The sequence below is a fragment of the Mytilus californianus genome, unplaced genomic scaffold (genome assembly GCF_021869535.1).
Source record: "Mytilus californianus isolate M0D057914Y unplaced genomic scaffold, xbMytCali1.0.p SCAF_3, whole genome shotgun sequence".
Classification (NCBI taxonomy): domain Eukaryota; kingdom Metazoa; phylum Mollusca; class Bivalvia; order Mytilida; family Mytilidae; genus Mytilus; species Mytilus californianus.
The window spans coordinates 46,867,983-46,889,030 of record NW_026262679.1 but is presented as its reverse complement, the minus strand read 5'-3'; the positions used below and the strand labels follow the sequence as shown (position 1 = coordinate 46,889,030).

The window sequence follows — 21,048 nt, the reverse complement described above, 5'->3', positions numbered from 1 at the left end:
TTTCGTAAATTTTTGTAATCTTTTACAAAAATCTTCTCCTCTGAAACTACTCAGACAAATTTAACCAAACTTGTCCACAATCATCATTAGGGTATCTTGTTTAAAAAATGTGTCCGATGACCCCGCCCGTGAACCAAGATGGCCGCCATGGCTAAAAAATAGTACATAGGGTAAAATGCAGTTTTTGGCTCATATCTCTGAAACCAAAGCATTTAGAGCAAATCTGATGAGTATAAAATTGTTCATTAGGTCAAGATCTATCTGCCCTGAAATTTTCAGACCAATCAGGCAACCCGTTGTTGGGTTGCTGCCCCTGAATTGGTAATTTTAAGGAAATTTTGCCGTTTTTGGTTATTATCTTGAATATTATTATAGATAGAGATAAACTGTAAACAGCAATAATGTTCAGCAAGGTAAGATCTACAAATAAGTCAACTTGACCAAAATTGTCAGTTGACCCCTTAAGGAGTTATTGCCCTTTATAGTCAATTTTTAACCATTTTTCGTAAATTTTTGTAATTTTTTACAAAAATCTTCTCCTCTGAAACTACTAAGACAAATTTAACCAAACTTGTCCACAATCATCATTAGGGTATCTAGTTTATAAAATGTGTCCGATGACCCCGCCCGCGAACCAAGATGGCCGACATGGCTAAAAAATAGTACATAGGGTAAAATGCAGTTTTTGGCTCATATCTCTGAAACCAAAGCATTTAGAGCAAATCTGACATCGGGGTAAAATTGTTCATTAGGTCAAGATCTATCTGCCCTGAAATTTTCAGACCAATCAGGCAACACATTGTTGGGTTGCTGCCCCTGAATTGGTAATTTTAAGAAAATTTTGCAGCTTTTGGTTATTATCTTGAATATTATTATAGATAGAGATAAACTGTAAACAGCAATAATGTACAGCAAAGTTAGATCTACAAATAAGGCAACATGACCAAAATTGTCAATTGACCCCTCAAGGAGTTATTGCCCTTTATAGTCAATTTTTTACAATTTTTGTAAATTTTTACAAAGTATTTTCCACTGTATCTACCGGGCCAAGTTCATTATAGATAGAGATAATAGTAAGGAGCAAGAATGTTCAGTAAAGTAAGATCTACAAACACATCATCACCAAAACACAATTTTGTCATGAATCCATCTGTGTCCTTTTTTTAATATGCACGTAGACCAAGGTGAGCGACACAGGCTCTTTAGAGCCTCTAGTTCTTCTTATTTTACGAATGGCTAAGAATGCTGAACCCTATCATCTCCTCTTTTGAGCATTTATGTTGCATGTTCATTTCTTCTTTTATTTATTATAATTTTTATCAGATAATGAAAAGTCAACTTTTCAGTCACATAAACTTAATGCAACAATTTCCTAAGGTAAGTGTTAGATGATGATATAAACACTCCAGCTGTTACTTTCTATTACAGCGATCCTTAGACCTGAGTTCTACAGACAAGTTTTGTACAATATTGAAGACAGCTTTAGATGTATTATCACAGATATTAGAAATATCAACAATATCAGATATCGGGAAGTCTACAGAGGAGTTCTTAGGATACTTGAGAGTGACTGTTTCTCTGGAGCCTACTGTCTCCATTTTATGTGTACAACAGGTATAGTTCTTTTTATATTGCATGTATATAGAAATGCAGTATCCATGTTAGACTTGCAAACATAGAACTGTGGTTCAACCATTGCATAATAGAAAAGAAAGGATATGGGGTATCTATCCATGACAAATTCAGTATGTGCACAGCAAAAACACAAAAAGCAAAGGAACAGCGCTTTATTGCTGTTCTTCATCACAAAGTCACAATGAGGCCTTCAACACAAAGCAAAAAATACAGTCACTTCATTGCAAGTTTAAGATGGACCTTGGCACTGATTGGAACGGAATTCTTTGCAAACTGACGATCACGCCACAAATGTGAAGTACAAAGCTATGGAGTGATAAAAATAAAATGAATCTGGCAAAGAAATCAAACATGTACTGTCATAATTTAGCCTGACAATCACACTGAAGCTTACAAAAAACAATAAAAACATTAATACAAACACGGGGCACATCAAGATATATGTTGGATAACTTGACAGGAAATAACATAACATAATTAGTTTTACTAACATTCATTAACTTAAATTGAGAAGTGGGAAATACTGAAAGACATTTTCTGATTAACTGCTTTTATCTAGCAGAGCAAATATTATTCATTTCTAAACTAATGATCTTTCTATTGTTATAAATTTAGTTTCTCAGACTTAATCTAATAAGTTATCTCATTCTAAGGACATGTAAAATACATTTTCTGGTTCACAGATAATAACATTTAAAACAATTTGATGTATTTATTATATTCACACAGTATATATTCCCACATATGTTCATTCTATTTTAATTGGGGAATAAACAATGTAATGAGAAAATTAACAATTCAGTTTGCCGAAATACATTTGTACCATGTCACATACAACTTTTATTTATATTTTAACATGAATTATTATTGACATTGAAAGAGATTTATCTATCTTCTTATTACCATTGTTCTCTCTCTTCTGTTTTGTAGATGCTGAAAGGGTTATTTGGAACAAACATAGTAAGTCAGTGGGAACCTCAAAAACTACCAAACATTTCACATAAACCTGGAAAGGCCTCAAGACTGACAGGGAATGTCAAACCCGGACTGTATCATTACTGTTTCACTCAACCATATGCTCATTTTACTCAGTCATTAGCAGGAGCTACATTTAAAGCTACCTCTCAGGCAGAACCAGAGGATTCATTAAGGTAATAAAAAGGCATCATTTTAAAAAACTCATTTTGCTCAACTGTTTGCTTGTCATGATCATTTATGTGGAACGGTAAGGCCTCTAGCCTTATTGATTCGTTGTAGCAAAACTTCTCTTATTGATTAGAATAACAATAAAAAACTGTAGAATCTTTTTAGGGGGTATGCATTTTAAATTCGGCAATTCACTTGCAAAGTCACTTTTTCAAAAAAAAGTATTTAGAAAAATACTGAAATTTCAGGGTAAAATAAAAAAAAAGGGTAGTCCATAAAACCTGAAAAAAATCAAACTTTAGACTGTATCAACTAAAGGAATGAATGGAAAACAAATGTGATATAACTGACTTGGTACAGGCATTTTCCGAAGAAAATGGTGGGTTAAACCTTGTTTTGTAGCTAGCTAAACCTCCCACTTGTTTCAACTGTTACTTAATTACATGCCTTGTAGGAGAAAAGAAAGTTTTTATAAGATTACACCAAATGACCAAATAAGGAATATGAGAAGGTACTTTAATAAATATGCTGTAGGTGATTGGGCTTTTTTTTGTATCAACAAATATTTAGAATTTTCTTTCTATTTTGAGCCTACAAAATTCTCAATTAGTCTATTGCAAAGCAGAGTTTATATTCCTATCAAATTAATATGTTCTCATCCTGATGTGCATATAATTTGCTACTGACATCAAACAGTCAACCATCCAAAATATTTTCTGGAATTAGCCTAATCTTTTGTGATGATGGATGGCTGTTTAATGTATGTGGTGAATTAAATGCACATCAGGACTAGAACATGTTAATGTGATAGGAATATAAACCCTGGTTTGTTCTAGACCCACACACACTGAGTTGAATTTTAATGTGTTGGTTCACCAAAAAATATTACAGTCCACAGGAAGATATGTCATCCTACCTGCACTCATTATTATGACCCTGGGCTTACCAGTCCATGCTCTTACTCCTAATTGCTGCTTGCTTAGTCAAGAAGCAGCAGACACAAATTTTCAAGTCTTTGGTATGACCCAACTGTGGATCAAAACCAACAACCTCCTGCACTCTCTAAACTTTTATAACTTTGTTTTATTATTACAGCAGTTTGAACTGGATAAGAAAATGTGTGGAAAGAAAGATACCAGCCATTTTAAAGCCTAGCAGTAAAACAGATAAGGTAGGCATTTCTTATATTGTTCATTTATTTGTTAGAATAAGCAGTCCCATATTCTACAGAGTTCTTAATTCTATACAGTTCTTCTAAAAGTTGATTATTATCATCATATTCTACATAGTGGTATATCAATTCTATACATTTTTTACAAGTTCATTAATATCAGTTTTGTCAATACATAAAAGAAGAGTGCCCAAGGTTAACAAACTTTTTCAGGAATAAATGACATACACTATTGCAAACAGATAGATTGAGTTTGGTCTATTAGAGTATTGGTTTATTTAAGCAAAAGAACAGTTGAGCACAAGAACATATATCATTCAACCCATGATTTACAAACATAGAACAAATATTGCTGGTAAGAACACATTATTTATCAACATTCGACAGTTTTCCAAATTTTTATATTAGTAACAATTTAAAGCAGTCTGTGTCATAGATTTTTTAACTACCAAAATAATTTATCTTACGATACATTTACCTTTCAGTCAGCCATAGCAGCATACATTCGTCTTTTTGAACCTTTAGTGATAAAGGCCCTGAAACAGTATACAGTCACCAGTGTGGTACCACTACAGAGACAAGTTTTGGACCTTCTCTCTCAGCTGATACAATTGAGGGTCAACTATTGTTTACTGGATTCAGATCAGGTCTTCATAGGCTTTATCATCAAACAGTTTGAGTTCATAGAGGAGGGGCAGATCAGGTAGATAATACAGATGAAATTTATAGAAATAGAACACATGTAAAACGAACAATATTAGAATCTTGGATAGTAATGTCTTGTTTCATATATCAAACTGAAAGTAATGTAACATCATAATTTAAATTTTTATTAGGGTCCTGCTAACTAGTCAGCAAGGCCCTATAGTAATCACTCTGTCTCTCTGTCCCCCTGTCAGCACTTCTATGTCAGACAATTAGTCAAGATTGCCTATTATTTGTTAAAAAAAACCTGTTATGCTGTTCTATGGATTGACATCTGCAACAAATCCAGGCTATGTCTAATGGTATTCTGCCAAATTTATAAGGCTCAAGCAATGGAAAATGGGGCTTCTAGGAAGTGACTTCTTGTGTTGTTTCATGAACCTTATCTGATGATGCACACAAGCAAGCATATGTAAAGTCCAGATATGTTCCAAACATGAGGAAGAACATCTTATGTAAGTGTTAAGATGATGTAAAGACAATAAAATTACCATTTCAATTTGAAGATTAAAGTTTGCTAAATAGAAACATAGAAATTCTTAATTTTGGGTATTTTGATCATATTGAGCTTCCGTAAACTATTGCAGCATGGACTATTTTCTTCAAATGATGAATTAGAGGATCTGTTACCTAACATATTTAACTTCCTGGTTATGTTGTTTACACTTGGTTCTACTTTCTATTCCAGAGATTCAGAAGATCTGATACCTAACATATTTAACTTCCTGGTGATGTTGTTTACACTTGGTTCTACTTTCTATTTCAGAGATTCAGAAGATCTGATACCTAACATATTTAACTTCCTGGTTATGTTGTCCTATGAGAAGTTCCACAGTAAATCAGTGATAATGATGCCTAAGATTATACAGTTATGTGATGGCATAATGGCTAGTGGACTGGATCCTGTAACACATGGTAAATATTGCCATTGTTGTCAAAAGTAAATATTTTTTTTCTCTGAAATTACATGATAAGACACAAAAAACTGCTGAATTGAAAAAAACATTATTCCAGTTCACAAGAATGAAATCATTTGTGACATAGGTATTTGGTTATCTACATCCATATCAACCCCAAAAATGGACAAAAAATCAATGGACTACTTTAAATAATTCTTAGAACTTTGATAACATACATATCTTCACTGTATCTGTATCATAATGAATGACATGTAGCTAAAATAAGTAGGATGAAAGTGGAAAAATAATGTCAGGACTTTTTTAAACATTGTCCTTTTTTTTGGCTTCTTTAACTTCATAAACAAATTTGATTTGATTTCAGTGCTAATATATGAAACCAATTTATCATACTGTGTTGATATCCAATGTTCAGCATACTTCTTACTATACAGGAACATGGCATAAATATCTTAAATGTATTTGTCAAAATTTCAGCTATTTGACACATGAGTTGACAATATTTTGACTTTTGTTCAACAATATGATTTTTTTTTCTGTAAATTTTTCTGATAATACAACATTTTTAAAATCATTTTTACAGTTCACTTAGAATTGATCCTTCATGTCAATAAAACAATAACAATGTTGAAGTTGTTTTACCAGGCAACACATCTCATATTAAACTTCATTATTTCAGCTATTCCTGCCTTAAAGCCCATTGTATATGATTTGTTCTTGTTACGTGGAGTCAACAAGGCTGACATCAGTAAAGATTTAGAAACACAGAGAGAAGTTATAGTGTCTATGTTACTCAGACTCATCCAATACTATCAGGTAAGGTTTGGGACATTTTAGGGGCCTCGATGGCCGAGAGTCTCATGTAGTCAAACTACAGTATCACTAGCCTGTCAATACTGAGATTATCTAATCTAGTACTTAGCAGGTGTGCTTGACTTCAGTATTAATTTGACTAGGATTGTCAGTTTTCCTACTGAAAGTCGTGTTTCTTTCTCTACCAATAAAAACTGACTGTCACAAAATAGCATAATAGTTTTGAAATTGGCGTTAAACACCAATCAATCTAACTATGGGACATTTCATAGTAGTGTATTTTTTAACAGTTCACAAAATTATGCGAAAAATTCAAAAACAAGGTTATTCTAATACTGCATATGTAAGTTTTTAATTAACAAGACACATGAACAGGAATTTTCTTTTTATAAAATGGTGACATGATAATGATTTTTTTGTATTTTACTTAATTCAAAGTAGGGGACACTATTCGTAATGCAGTTAATACATTATATGGAACTATGGATGAACATCAACTGAAACAGAAAATCTTTAAGTCTCTATATAACTAACTATATCCCATTTTAATATATCAGAATAAGGAAATAAATTATTTTTATAGATACCAACCACTACTCCAACAAAACATGACAAAAGTTTTGTTTTTCACAAATATAAGGGAAAATAAATCAAAAAATGAATACATGAATGGACATCTTTTGTAGACTTTAGACATCCTAGTCATTGTATTACAACAAAGTCATAAAGAGAGTGAGGAGAGATGGAAACGTTTATCTAGACAGATTACAGATGTTATATTACCCTCTCTAGCTAGACAACAGGTAAGTTTGGATAAATTGATAGTAGGATCCTTGTGCAGAGGTAGAAAATTTTTAAGACCGATAACGTGTGTTATCATACTATTATACATGCAAAGAATAACAGCTATTACCTTGGATAGTACAACACACCAAATCAACCACCAGCACAGACTCCTCCAAGAATTTTTGCATTTTGAATCAAATTTAAATAAAGAAAACACTATATTGGCATATACTGACAAGCAGTAAATAGATTACCTAATAGTAAATGATATTTAAAAATTGTATGTATTGTGATGGTCACATGACCCTGTATAACTCCATTATTAGTCTGATTTTACTGACATTAAATGACATGTTTTTTCAGATAAATATGGATAATGCTGCTTCTTTAGATGTATTACACAGACTGTTTGAATCCCTAGCTCCTATTGTATTCAGACCAGTAGATATATTGCTGAAGACATTGTTACAAACCCCTGATACCTTGGTGAGTAAAGTGTAAGATTTTGCTATATCAAGGGAGTTAACTTTGATAAACAAACAAGCTGCCTTCCTAAAATGCTTTGTGCATTTTATGCTTTAGTCTGGCTTAAGAAAATAAATTGACATACTATACATGTTTTTTCATAGATTTATTTTCGTACATTCATTCGTCATCATTTGTTTAATCAAAATAACAAAAAAAATAGCACTAATATATTAGAGTTCACTTCACACTTCTTCATGATTTTTTTGTTTTTCCATAAAACATTTGGTAACATTTTTTAACACTCTCAGTAGTTCATTAATTATCTGCAAAGATATCATTTGCTATTACTGTTTATAACTTGATGCAAGTCTATAATTACCACTTTTTCTTAAAATAGACTTGGAAGTTCATATGTCTTGTTACCATGGTCATGAAATCCTTCTATTGTAGCTGTGATCCTCCTGTGTTTACTGAATATATTTCAGTTCTCCATACATGTATCTTTGATACACACTTTTCCAGGGCTTGGATGCCATGTATTTGTTGTACATCAGAGTTTCCTGTTTTATTCAGATTTGTTCAGTTGATTTTCCCCTGTTCTAATTGTTCCTTTCTCCATTTAATTCTTCTGTTCTGGAACCAGACTTTAACTTGTAATACAGTCAGGTTGAGGGATGCTGCAAATTCAATTCTGAAATAAAAGAGAAATTTTAGTTTGAGTTTCGCCTTGGATTTATGTCAAGTGGTAGTTATGCCTTCATGTTCCACACTCACAAAACCTCTGCAGATAGACAATGTACATACTCCTTATGATTTTCATACAAAAAAGGTTTAAATCTACCCATTTACTTGCAATCATTATATATCATAATTTGATAAAGAAAGCTACATACTTAGGTGTTAAAAATTATTGTAAGTTTCAGTTGTTAGGCTTCTAGATTTATTGAATGTGTAGATAACCATTGTAAATAACAATAATTGGCAAAGAAAGAATAGGAGGAGATAAGCTATGCAAATGATCTTTGATCTAATAAACAAAACAAACAAACCTTTCCTCTCCCACAAGGTATTGTTGTTTTTCAAATTCCATTTCCAGAGCATGTAATTGATGAGCTGTAAATGCTGTTCTGTTTCTCTTTCCTTTAGCTGACTTTCCTACTGTGTGTTGCTTGGTTTCTACAATAATAGAACAAATTTACAGATTTTTTTCAGGTTTTTTTTATAGATTTTAAAGATTCATGAGTTCTTTATTTACAGGAAGTTTAAATAGTCCCTTTCGGGATAATTTTGTTCTTGCAAATGTTGTTGGTTTATGATAAGGGAGGAACTTTCTCAAGTTTAAAGACCATATATAATCTGTTTATTGCTATTTTCATAATAAATGTCTATGAAACTATTCTCAGTCTAGTTGCTTGATATGGAAAATTATCACCAAAAAAATCAAAATAAAAATTTAAGAAAATAGTGATAATAATTATTATATGAGGTATAGATCACTTACCTGATAGAAAGGGTAGTTGTAAGTCAGTTTTATCAGGTGTTGTCAGATTTTGTCTTGGTGACAAATATGGATGTGGTCTATCATGTCGTCTGCTGACAGAAGACATGACTTTCCTACCTCCAAAACAGGAAACATAACCTTGATCTTTTGGGGTGAAATATCCATCTGATGATAATAAACTGGTATTCTTTGACTCTGGTGTACATAAATTGCTGTTGTTCATGTTGCTGCATCTCTTTTGGGAATCGACAGGAGTCTTGTACATGCATTTTAGTCCTGCAGGTGTTCCGTGACTCTCCTTTGTCATTGGACTGTAACATTCCTCAGGTCTGAAAAATCCACCAGTCATCATTGGACTGAAGTATGGTGCAACAGGCAGAAAGTTTTTGTAAGGAAGCAAGTGACCTTCAGATCCATCTTCAGTTTTGATGGGTATATAACTGTTAATATAGCTTCTCTCTGTTACTTGGTTGTCTGCTGTTCTCATCCTAGGCTCTTGCTTTATTAAAGTACCTTGTGTCTTCACGGGTGTGATATGGTCATTTCCAAAGCCGAGCTGATCTTTAGATATTTGATTACAACCAGAATACTGTTGTTGTATCTTTAGTTTCTTATTTTCCTGTTCTCCTAACAGAGCATCAATAGTAAATGCCTTGGCCTTGTCACTCAATTGTTGATTTGTAGTTGTACTTTTATAAACATGTGGAAAACTTGCGAATCCAGGTAGACTGTGATGAGATTGGTAGATAAATCCAGGAAAACCTCCATTGAAAAAAGGAGTAGATTGATTTGTATATTCCATCTTTAAACACTACTTATGATTATCAGTGATGATATTGAAGTAGAAAATGTTTGTGTTGTACTTCTGAAAGTTGTCATATTTATATTAGTTTGGAGTAATAATTTGATGACCAGTAATTAAATGATAATTACTTTGTAACAGGATTTTAAATTGATGGATCGATTTGATTGGTCAATGAGGTGCAGTAATTATTCTCCAATAGTCAGATGATATGTTTAGGTGTTAATACAGTATTGGTCAATTAACTAAAGGAAAACATTGCCTAAAGCAGTTAATGATGTTTTTTTTATTTTGAATATATTTGAATTTTATATTTGAAAAGAAAAAAAGATTTTATGTATTTCCAATAAAGAAAAACCCATTTTGATTGTAAAATTGGGACTAGTTGTGTATTTTTATAGCAAAGAAATTAAAATAATAAAATGCAGTCTAGTATATTATAAAATCTGTTAAATATTTAAAGTGCAAATTTGATTTTTTTAGGGTAATTTTGTAACCTTGTAATTGTGTTATTTTTTTTTTAAATTAACAATAAATTTTAATAATATATTTGAATTAAAAATGAAGTTTCTCTTTTCTCTGAGTATTGCAATGCTATATTTATATTACACAAATGATTTTTAAGTTAAAAGTTGTGAAATAATTCAGATCTAGGAATGTTAAGAACAGGAAAAAAAGATATAACAGATGCTTGATGCCAGGATTTTTTTTCTGAATTTGAAATAAGATGGAAAATATGTACAATTCTGAGAATTTCCAGTATGTTTGACAGTTTTGTTATGAATTCATTGCTCTTTTTTTTTCCATTGATATGGCTGCATAATATGAAATAATAACACATGTGTAGAATTAAAATTTCAAAACTCAGTCATTTTCAGGTGGTTTCAGGTTTTTTTTTCATATTCTGTGTCATCTGAATTTTAGGAAAATACACCTAACAGTAAATGTTCTCTCTTTACTTGATTAAACATATTTGCATCGCAAAAAATACAAAAGCATCATACAATATTTTTTATTTTTATTCTTCAAAATTAAATATACATCACTCTTGACTTGATTGAAGGTAATTTTTGTTTAAACTATAAAATTTGCAAACTCTTAAGTCAATTGAGCATTTATTTTCTTTTGAAAACAGAAAGCTTTAGGATCTGGAAAAATCATTCATGAAATATTTTCACAGGATGTGTATATCGGAAAAAAGAGGAATAGAACTCATGTTGTGATATTTTATAGAATTGTGAAGATAAAAACAGTACAATTTGTTGATCAAATTTCAAAATATGACTTTTGATTTGATAATTAATATTGTGTTATGATATGTAAACTTCTTGTGATATTTTGACAAACATAATTAGAAATGATAACAATATGATTATTTTCCCATTTCATAACCTGTAGGAAATATGATTTACTAGTGATATAATTCACACATAATAATAAAAAAAAGATTGAAGCTGTAGAAATGTAACACTTTATTAGTGGAATGATTACATGTAATTACATGTGTATAATAGATGGAATCATTGTTTAACAGTATATTAGTGGAATAATTACATGTAATTACATGTGTTGTACACTTTATTAGTGAGATAATTGTTTGTAATTATAACAGATAAAATCATTGTTTTGCACTTTTTTCAATGTCATCCTTTCCTGTCTGTCTTCAGGCTTTTCCTGTACATTTGTTAAATCATGAAAATTAGAATAGTGAAGCAGATACACCTAAATTGAATACTGAATATCCAAAATGTAAAATAGATGAGCACTAAAAAATATTGCTGAACAAAAAAATATAAGATGTGAGATCAGAAAAACAATTCAAACATAGAATTATTTTTATTTGATATTAGCTATGAATTTTGTCTTGGTTACCCTTTTGGTCAAAATGTCAAGCACAAAAAAGTTCAGATTTATTATGTACAGATGGTTCTTTGATTTAGTCATTCTCTGTCAAAAGCCTATACACCCTATGCTTAGTATGTTAGACGTTTGTGACCAACATTATACTTTTCTCATCAAAAAAGTTAAGGAATTAGAAATAAATTTGATAAGATATCCAATAATTCCATATTTCACACGTAATGAAACAAAAAAGATTGAAGCTGGAGAAATGTAACACTTTATTAGTGGAATAATTACATGTAATTACATGTGTTGTACACTTTATTAGTGAGATAATTGTTTGTAATTATAACAGATAAAATCATTGTTTTACACGTTTCAATGTCCTCCCTTCCTGTCTGTCTTCAGGCTTATCCTGTACATTTGTTAAATCATGAAATTTAGAATAGTGAGGCAGATACACCAACATTGAATACTGAATATCCGAAATGTAAAATAGAAGAACACTAAAAAATATTGCAGAATAAAATATAATATGAGATTAGAAAAACATTAAAACAAGGCTTTATTTTAATTTCATATCAGCCAGGAATTTTGTCTCTATAATCCTGTTGGTCAAAATGTCAAACACGAACAATTTGAGATTTATTCTTTATTGATAGTTCTTAAATTTTATTATTCTCTGTCTAAAGCCAATCTACCCAATGATCAGTATGTTTTGATGTGTGTGACCAACATTATACTTTTTTCATCTGAAAAATTCAGGAATTAAAAGTAAATATGAAAAGATATATCCAATTAATTTGTGATGACACATTACTTTAGCTGTATTTTTCAAAACCTTTCGGAATATTTGGTCTTCAATGCTCTTCAATTTGTACTTTATTTGGCCATTTAACTTTTTTAATTCGAGCGTCACCGATGAGTCTTTTGTAGACATTTAAAGTGCCTGTCTGGCGTACAAAATTACAAGCCTGGTATCTTTGATGAGTTTTATTTACTATGTATTACAGGGATCTGTAGAAAGTCTGCAGCGATGGCTCTGTATGGTTTTATCTTTACTAAGGGTACTAATGGCTCACTCAAAGGAGGAAGTCATTCTGACCAGGATGCAGGAGTTAAAACTAAAGCTAACTGTGTTCAAAGTGACTGCCTCAGAACTTTCAGAAGAGGAGAGACTTTTGGTATTAGCCTTCACTCCAGAGGAAACTATAGCTTGGTAAGTGTTTAAAATTTGAGACGTCAAATGTGTAATTTACTGATTCTATTTTCACAATCTGGTCCCCTTTAATAATACCTAACAAAACAAAGTTGTGGAGGGTATGCAGTTTTAAAGTCAACAGGTTGTCATCCTTGGTTGTTTTGTAGGTCATGCCCTCAGTTCTTGTTGCGTTCCCATGAAATTCAAAAACAGATTTTTAAAGCTTAGAAGAATCAGGCAAACATGAAATTGGGGAAGCATCTTTATGCCCCCGCAATTAAAAGTTGGGGCATATTGTTTTACCCCTGTCCTTCGGTCTGTCCTTCCGTCTATCCATCCTTCCGTCCATCCCATTATGGGTATATAGTTATTCCGGTTAACTCCTCCTACAGTTTGAATGCTAGGAAGTTTTCACTTTGCTGGCTGTTTGTACATATTTTGAAGGTGTGCATGTGATCAGGGTTTTGACTTTTATTAATATTTGCTCTTTTGGGAGATAGTTGAACTTTGTCATTTTTTGGAGTATTTACATGCATAAGAGGAGCATTTCCAGATAACTCCTCCTACAGTTTGAATGCTAGGAAGTTTTCACTTTGCTGGCTGTTTGTACATATATTGGAGGTGTGCATGTGGTCAGGGTTTTGATTTTTGTTAATATTTGCTCTTTTGGGAGATAGTTGAACTTTGTCATTTTTTGAAGTATTTACTTGCATAAGAGGTGCATAGCGTTTCCGGTCAACTCCTCCTATAGTGAACCATAGGCCTATGTGCTCCCATGCTCAACTTTGTGTATTTTAAAATAACACTTTGCATCTGCGGGGGCATCATTTGTGTCGCCCAGACACAATAATATCTCAAAGCAAGTCCTACATTGACTGTGTTATAATACAGTAACTTCAGATTGGAGTGTGGGTGCATCACTTTGTCTAGTTTAAGTGGGCTTTGACTTTTACAAATATCCCATTATTAAGCATGTTGTCTGGATAGAGTTTTTTTTTAATTTTAATATAGGTTAGCTTATCTTATATGTTCATGAAGTCAAAAATCCAATCTGAGAAATATTTCTGGAATGGAGAGTTCTACACATATTATGTAATTGTTTGGTTTTTTTTTTAGCCCCCGCTGTGTCATTTTCTGCAAAATACTTGAAGGGAAAAAATTTGCAACTGGTGTGAAAAATATGACATATTTTTTCTAAATTCTGTCATATTTTTCCTTTTGTAGGTTTCTGATACAGATAATTGGTAGATGTGTTGATGCAATCAACAGGAATCATGGGATAACAGGAATGGAGTCATGTGACTTCCTGATGATACAGCTCTCACAACTTCTCTTGTATATTACACATATGTTTCAGTCAGGTAAGTTATACAAAACACAAACTGATATTCTGCTTAGGGCTGTTCCAGAAAATACTATGTCCCCTCCAGAGACGGCACTTTTTTTTAACCCCCACCACCCACAGAAATAAAAAATAAGAAAAACACTCCCTTTGCATTTGTAATTTCAAATACAACCACCCACATAAAATTTTTAAAAATTGCCTTCCCTTGGGGGGACATAGTATTTTTTGGAACAGCCCTTATTTCATTTTTTTTTTTAATTCAAAACAATATTATATATACATTGAATTGTAGAAAAAGAATTGTTAATTTTACTGTCAATGAATGAACAAGATTGTAGGTACATTAACTAGGAGGTGAACATAACTAGGATTGATGCTCAAATGTAGTTTAATCATCAATGCTTTCATTTTAATGAAATCCTTTCACTTGATAGTTTGAATTTTAGAAGTTACAAAAATGAAAATATTGCAATATTCGCTAAACTAAAGAGTATAGTTTGCTTCAATGAACTGTAGTAAGATTAATTATTTCCTATTAAATGTTAAGCAAACACTAGATGTATTTTGGTTGTTATGTGTTGTTGGTTGGCTGTCTCTTTGACATGTTCCCCAGATCTCCTTAATATTCTTTTCCAATATCCAGCCTGCAAATTATAGTTTACTGTATAAGAGGTTTTATCCTATTTGTTTTCCGTTTGTTGTTTTGTACATAAATCAGGCTGTTGGTTTTCTCAATTGAATTGTTTTACATTTTGTCATGTCTTTATAGCTTGCTATGCAGTATTGGTTTTGCTCATTGTTGAAGGCGGTATGGGGGCAGATAGTTGCTAACATCTACATCATTTGGGCTATGGTGAATAGTTCTGTCAATGACATTCATACCACATCTCCTTATTTTATATAATGTAACATGGGAAAAGACACCTTATAATTTCTTAAGTTAAAAAAAAAGATTCTTCATGCATGTATTGTCATGTTTATCTTATAGGGATGTTTAGAAAAGTAGCCACATGTTCTATGCAGATATCCAGTCAAGAATCTCCAGAATGCCTCTACAATATCAAACAGTTAAATCAGTACTTCTTGTCCTTCTCCATGACATCTCCGACCTTGACATTACAGTGGTGTAACATTCTGATTCTGTTGAACTTTGATGATCAGATTCTGTGGTCTGATGTTATGCAGACACCCAAAAGATACCTCAAACCTGGAATGAGGTAAGGGTATACATTATACCTGAAATAGCGTTAGATTATGATATTTATTGATAAGCTATACTTTTTAGAAATACTGCCTTTTTAAAAAAAAGGCTGCTTATTGAGATTGAAAAAGGGAGGTTTTATTTAAAAAACTACAGTTTTTGCATTACCACATTTTCAAGTGTCTTTTTGAAGTTTAGTCCTTAATCTTTCTTTGGTTTTCTTCGGTCCTATTTTTATCTTTTTTGTTGATTTAAGATTTTTGATAGTCTCTGTTAACATGTAAACTTTTCAAGACTCTCACCAAGTGAATAGTCTTGATATTATAGATACCTCTAAAGATCATATGTTGATTGTTTCATGTCTTATGTAGAGTGTTGTGTTGTTGGATTGCTACATGATTGTTGAGTCATTCCACATCTCTTTTTATTCATATTGGAAGATTACCAGACCAAAGTATAAAATTGTTTATTTTTGGTGAATTTTTGTGGTTATATTGTTGTCTAATTGGTATTAACATGAAAATCAAGATAATTACAAAGTTTATTGTGAAAGAACTGTGAAAAAAATTTAAATCTTATTTAGTCCAGAAATAAATATTTTAATTTTCAGGGCATTTATATATATTTGAAACAGTATGAATTTGATAGTTTTTATAATATTTATACAGTTTTTAGGCTTGGATTTTACCCATTTTTGCCTTTACTATTGAATTTACCAATTTTACAATATGTTTGAATAGAAATTGCAATAGTTTGGTTTTGTTTTACGTACCAGAACATAAATTCTGAGTGCCTGTATCTTTTTTTGCCTCTGCAGTATTATCATTTTTCAGGGTTTGAGGTGGTTGTACTATGTCATTGTTCTTCACTTAGATATCTTTACATTGTATTTTAACTTTAAATATCTATCGTCTCTTCCCATATTGACAAGATTTTCATGTAGTATTAATTATATTTATGTTGATTGATTTGTACCTGTTTATGAAGCTGAATTTTTGTAAGTAAAGCTTTTCAAAATGGATGAATTACTGATTTTGAAAATATTAACTTCCAGCCAATCCTTAAATTTGGACAATCAGCTGTCAACACTCACCCAGTGTTGCAATCTAGAGATCTTAAGACAGGGTGGATTGGTATTGTTTTGTGATTATGTGGTGAGTTGAACCTTTTGTTATTTTTTTTATGGAATTAAAGAATAAGGGCAAATTTTCTTCTACCATATATGACATTAAATTTTTATTTATTTCTCATAACAGTAACTTTGTGATCTTGAGATCATTATAACTAACATAATTATACCCCCACTCAGAAGGAGGTGGTATATTGTTTTACCCCTGTCTGTCTGTCCATTCAATGGTCTGTTGCATTTTTTCAGGAGTTACAAATCACAGCTTTCTTAAACTGGTTAAAGGCCTTATGTGACCATGCTACACTGTTTACATTTTCAGATTCATCACTCATTAATTTCCTGTGTACCAAATTCTTATATACTCATACAATGACCATATATGAAATTTTCCTCACATTTTTCCCAGGATCTAAGGATCAGAGCAACCTGAAATTTGGTATCAGGATTCATGTGAGCATACTACACCATGTGATGCATTTCCACGTCCATTGCTCATTAACTTATTGTTTACGGAATATTTATAGCAGGTCATCATTCTCACTGTTCCAACTTGCTGGTTTTTGGTTAACTTACCATTTGACCAAATTAAATTGAATATTTTGACATAGACTTTTATATTTATGCAGATAATTTGTCGGAAAAAAACTTTAAGCTAAGAGGAGGTGTATCTTGATACTGTTTGGGTTTTTTAAGTTCAAAATTTTTAGAAAAATATATACCGTATTTTGCGGAAAATAAAACGCACCCCTAAATAAGGCGCACGGCCGTTTTTTGGGGGGAAGAAGTGTTTTTTCCTTACATAAAACGCACCTGAATATATAGCGCACCCTAATGAAAACCTAGTATGCATTCTACTGACCTTAGAGTAATGAATGTTCACTCATTTTTGTAACTCACTGCGTAACATGTTTCATTTCTATTTTCAGATTGTTGAGAAAATTGAAAGGCATTTTGATTATATGTATTTGTTTCATATTAAAATAAAAAATATATGAGAAAACCCAATCTGATTAAAAATACAGATCATGTGTCCATGTTTTGCTTACAAGGATCTGACAATGCTTCTTTCTACATTATGTTTTGATAATTATCACTTCATCCTATGAAATTTCTGCCTCCAAATATTGGAAGGAGTGTATTGTTACGGAAAGACCAGAGTATCCTGAAATAGTCATAAAACCAGAAAGTAGAATAGAATGTTGTCTGATCCTTGTTAGTGTAGTGTGAATACAGTATTTATATTTCAATTAAATTGAAGAAAACATTTTACCCAAAAAATGCACATAACACAAGCTTTAATATAGATGTGTGAAAAAATCAAATAATTTAGACCAGTATTAAAAATGTTATGATTTGTTGAAGTCAAATGTTACTTTAAATTTTCAGTGTGAGAATTTAAGTGATGCAGAACAGTTAACATGGCTAGTGATTAATCATGTTGGAGATTTGATAGAGCTTGTTCAGGAATCGCCAGTTCTGGACTTTGTTAGGTTGGTGATAATAAAGTTTTTTTGTGCATGTTCATCAGGACTTATTATTGCTTTAAAACTGTTGCATTTATTTTAAATTATCATTTTTCTTTGTCTAAAACTTTACATTTACATCTCAGAATTTAACTCTGTCCCAATGATTAATATTTCCTTATGGATAAGAAAACTTGTTATTTAAACTTTCAATTACTTTAAAAACCATATGCAATCTGCACCAAAATATATTTTTGTAAACTGGCTTGAAATACAAATTTTCACTGGCATGTATTTTTGAAATGATGTGTATTTCACAATCTCTTGAAAAGGGGTTTTTACAAAAAAATGCTGTTTTAAAAAGCAATGAGTGAAACTTTATTTTGTGCTTTCCAATTTCCCAAAGTTGCAATTGAATGACCTTATACTGTCTCTTTAAAATTTAATACTTAGGGTTTTTTTTCACATAGGATGAATTCTGTTTTTTTTTTTTTTGGGGGGGGGGGGGGGGGGATTATTGACATTTGCACAACCATATATGATATCAGCATACATGTGCAAGGTGTCATTTCAAATTTTGAAGGTTGTACCACTTTCAGCTATGCATAGAATTTTCTAATCTAAAATGCATCTGAATACTTAATGTTCTGTCAAAAGTGAAATTTTGTGGTATTTGGGACACACAGATGATCCTGTAATAGAGCTTATGAAAAAAATGATTATACTAGTTTTAATTTAGAACTATTCAACTTTTGCACAAATATTTTGTGATTCTTGACCCAATTAAATCTAGACATGTTTTTTTTTTTTAAACCTTTTGCTTTAAGGTGCACATCAAGAAAAAATGTATTGAACTCATTCTGATATTTCAAAATTGCAGAGACAGTAAAATTATACCATATTTTGATTGCAGTGCTATACACAGAAACCCAGCAGCTAGTAGTCTATTTATCCAAGCCATTCATGCCAGATGTGGAAATGTAACCAGACCATCTGTGATTAAAAGAACTTTAAAGTGTTTAGAGGCTATTCATCTATCTCAGACAGGAGCTTTAATTACTTTGTTAATTGATAAGTTTTTAAACACTCACCATTTAGCAGTTTCTAGGATTTGTGATACCATTTCTTGTCGTCGTGTGGAGCTGTTATTGGCTGATAATGTTGAGGTTAGTATCATGTACTGGTACAGCACTATAAATACTGCTTTAGAATAAATCTTTTGTGATATTTTATACAGACCTGATAAATAAGTAATCAGCAGGATTTGAACCCCAGCATCTGAGACATGTGGCAACACCGCCTGCACTGTGTCCAGCGCCCCAGACGACTGGACCAACTAGGCTATATATATATATATATATACAGCTGTTAGTATTTGTTAGTAATATACATGCAAATAAGATACAATGTCAGTAAGGAAAAATATACCTTTATTGAAACATTTTTTTATAAAATACAGGTTAATTCTCTGTTTTTATACATTTTTTTCAGTTATATATTTGATTAATACATTGATATTGTGTCTCTTTTGACATTTATTCTTTGTTTCAAATGCAAGTTCATTATTGATTGAAAAGTTTATTTGTAGGAGGCCAGAATGCAGCTTCCTCTAGAAGATTTAGATAAACTCTTTAGATTTATGGAAACCCACTCACTCACAAAAAGGTAGGTTAATTATTTTATACGACTGCAAAAAAAATTTTGGGATCGTATAATGGTATGATGTCATCGTCTGCGTCTCTGTCCGAAGACACATTGGTTTCCGGACAATAACTTTAGTTTAAGTGAATGGATCTCTATGAAATTTTTTAAGAAGGTTTAATACCACAAAAGGAAGGTTGGGATTGATTTTGGGGATGATGGTCCCAACCGTTTAGGAATTAGGGGCCCAAAAGGGGCCCAAAACAAGCATTTTTCTAGTTTCAGGATATTAACTTGTGTATAAGTATTTCGATTGCTCTGAAATTGTACCACAATGTTTAATACCACAAGTAGAAGGTTGGGATTCATTTTAGGGGTTATGGGGCCAACAGTTTAGGAATTAAGGGCCAAAAAGGGACCAAAAACAAGCATTTTTCTAGTTTCCAGACAATAACTTGTGTGTAAGTGTATGGATCTCTCTGACATTACAATGTTCCATACTACGAAAGGAAAGGCTGGGATTGAGTTTTGGGGTTATTGCTCCAAGGGGGGGTTTCAAAAAATTGGGGGGGGGGGGGGGGGGGGATTTTTTTTCCAATTTTTTTAAGAGATTCATATTTTTTTTTCAAAATTTTTCAAATTTCGAATTTTTGAAAACTTTCAAGAAGAAATCTTCGATCGACAGTATTGTGCAATATATTTGTAAGATCTTTGACCACATTTATTTTGTGTCAGAAACCTATATTATGTCAAAAATTTGATCACAATCCAAATTCAGACAGTATTAAGCTTGAAAATTGTGTCCAAATTTGCCCAAACTGTTCAGGGTTGGACCTCTGCGGTCGTATCAGGCTGCGCTCAGCAAAGCATTTTATTTAACTTTGTTTTTATTTTCAAAACTATGAATATATGATTATAAGAGCAGGCTTTGAATGGATTTGATATAAAAACTTCATATTACAAATAGCATTTCCTTTTTTTTCTCCTTGTTCTAATGCATGAAGAGGCACTGTTAGCTGCAACTGATGGTGAAAGACCCTCATGGGTATTCAATGTCATTAAATACCCCAGTAGTAGAAGTATTTGGCTGCAAGTAATTTTTTACAAACGTTCTTTTTATATGTTTTTTTTTTACAGACATGCAAGATTGTTGTCTTTGTTGAAGAAATTTAGATGTAAAATAAGTCCAGATGACAACGTGTCTTTCTCTACAGATAGGCCACATCCGATTACACTTCCAGATAAAGTTACAGATATCCAACCTAACAAGGTAAAATTCCAG

The 21,048-nt window shown here is 31.8% G+C and overlaps 1 protein-coding gene across 1 annotated transcript in view; it reads left to right on the top strand.

Annotated features, from left to right (window-relative positions):
• Positions 1-21,048, top strand: part of LOC127734693 (huntingtin-like) — a 74,646-nt gene that overhangs the window by 32,629 nt on the left and 20,969 nt on the right. Inside the window, exons 21-36 of the mRNA XM_052244685.1 lie at positions 1,429-1,614; positions 2,566-2,786; positions 3,877-3,952; positions 4,438-4,655; positions 5,424-5,572; positions 6,254-6,390; positions 7,074-7,190; positions 7,537-7,659; positions 12,800-13,005; positions 14,212-14,348; positions 15,321-15,549; positions 16,588-16,687; positions 18,049-18,152; positions 19,039-19,291; positions 19,714-19,790; positions 20,904-21,036. Coding sequence (XP_052100645.1) covers positions 1,429-1,614; positions 2,566-2,786; positions 3,877-3,952; positions 4,438-4,655; positions 5,424-5,572; positions 6,254-6,390; positions 7,074-7,190; positions 7,537-7,659; positions 12,800-13,005; positions 14,212-14,348; positions 15,321-15,549; positions 16,588-16,687; positions 18,049-18,152; positions 19,039-19,291; positions 19,714-19,790; positions 20,904-21,036 — 2,466 coding nt within the window. The remainder of the gene's footprint in view (positions 1-1,428; positions 1,615-2,565; positions 2,787-3,876; positions 3,953-4,437; positions 4,656-5,423; positions 5,573-6,253; positions 6,391-7,073; positions 7,191-7,536; positions 7,660-12,799; positions 13,006-14,211; positions 14,349-15,320; positions 15,550-16,587; positions 16,688-18,048; positions 18,153-19,038; positions 19,292-19,713; positions 19,791-20,903; positions 21,037-21,048) is intronic.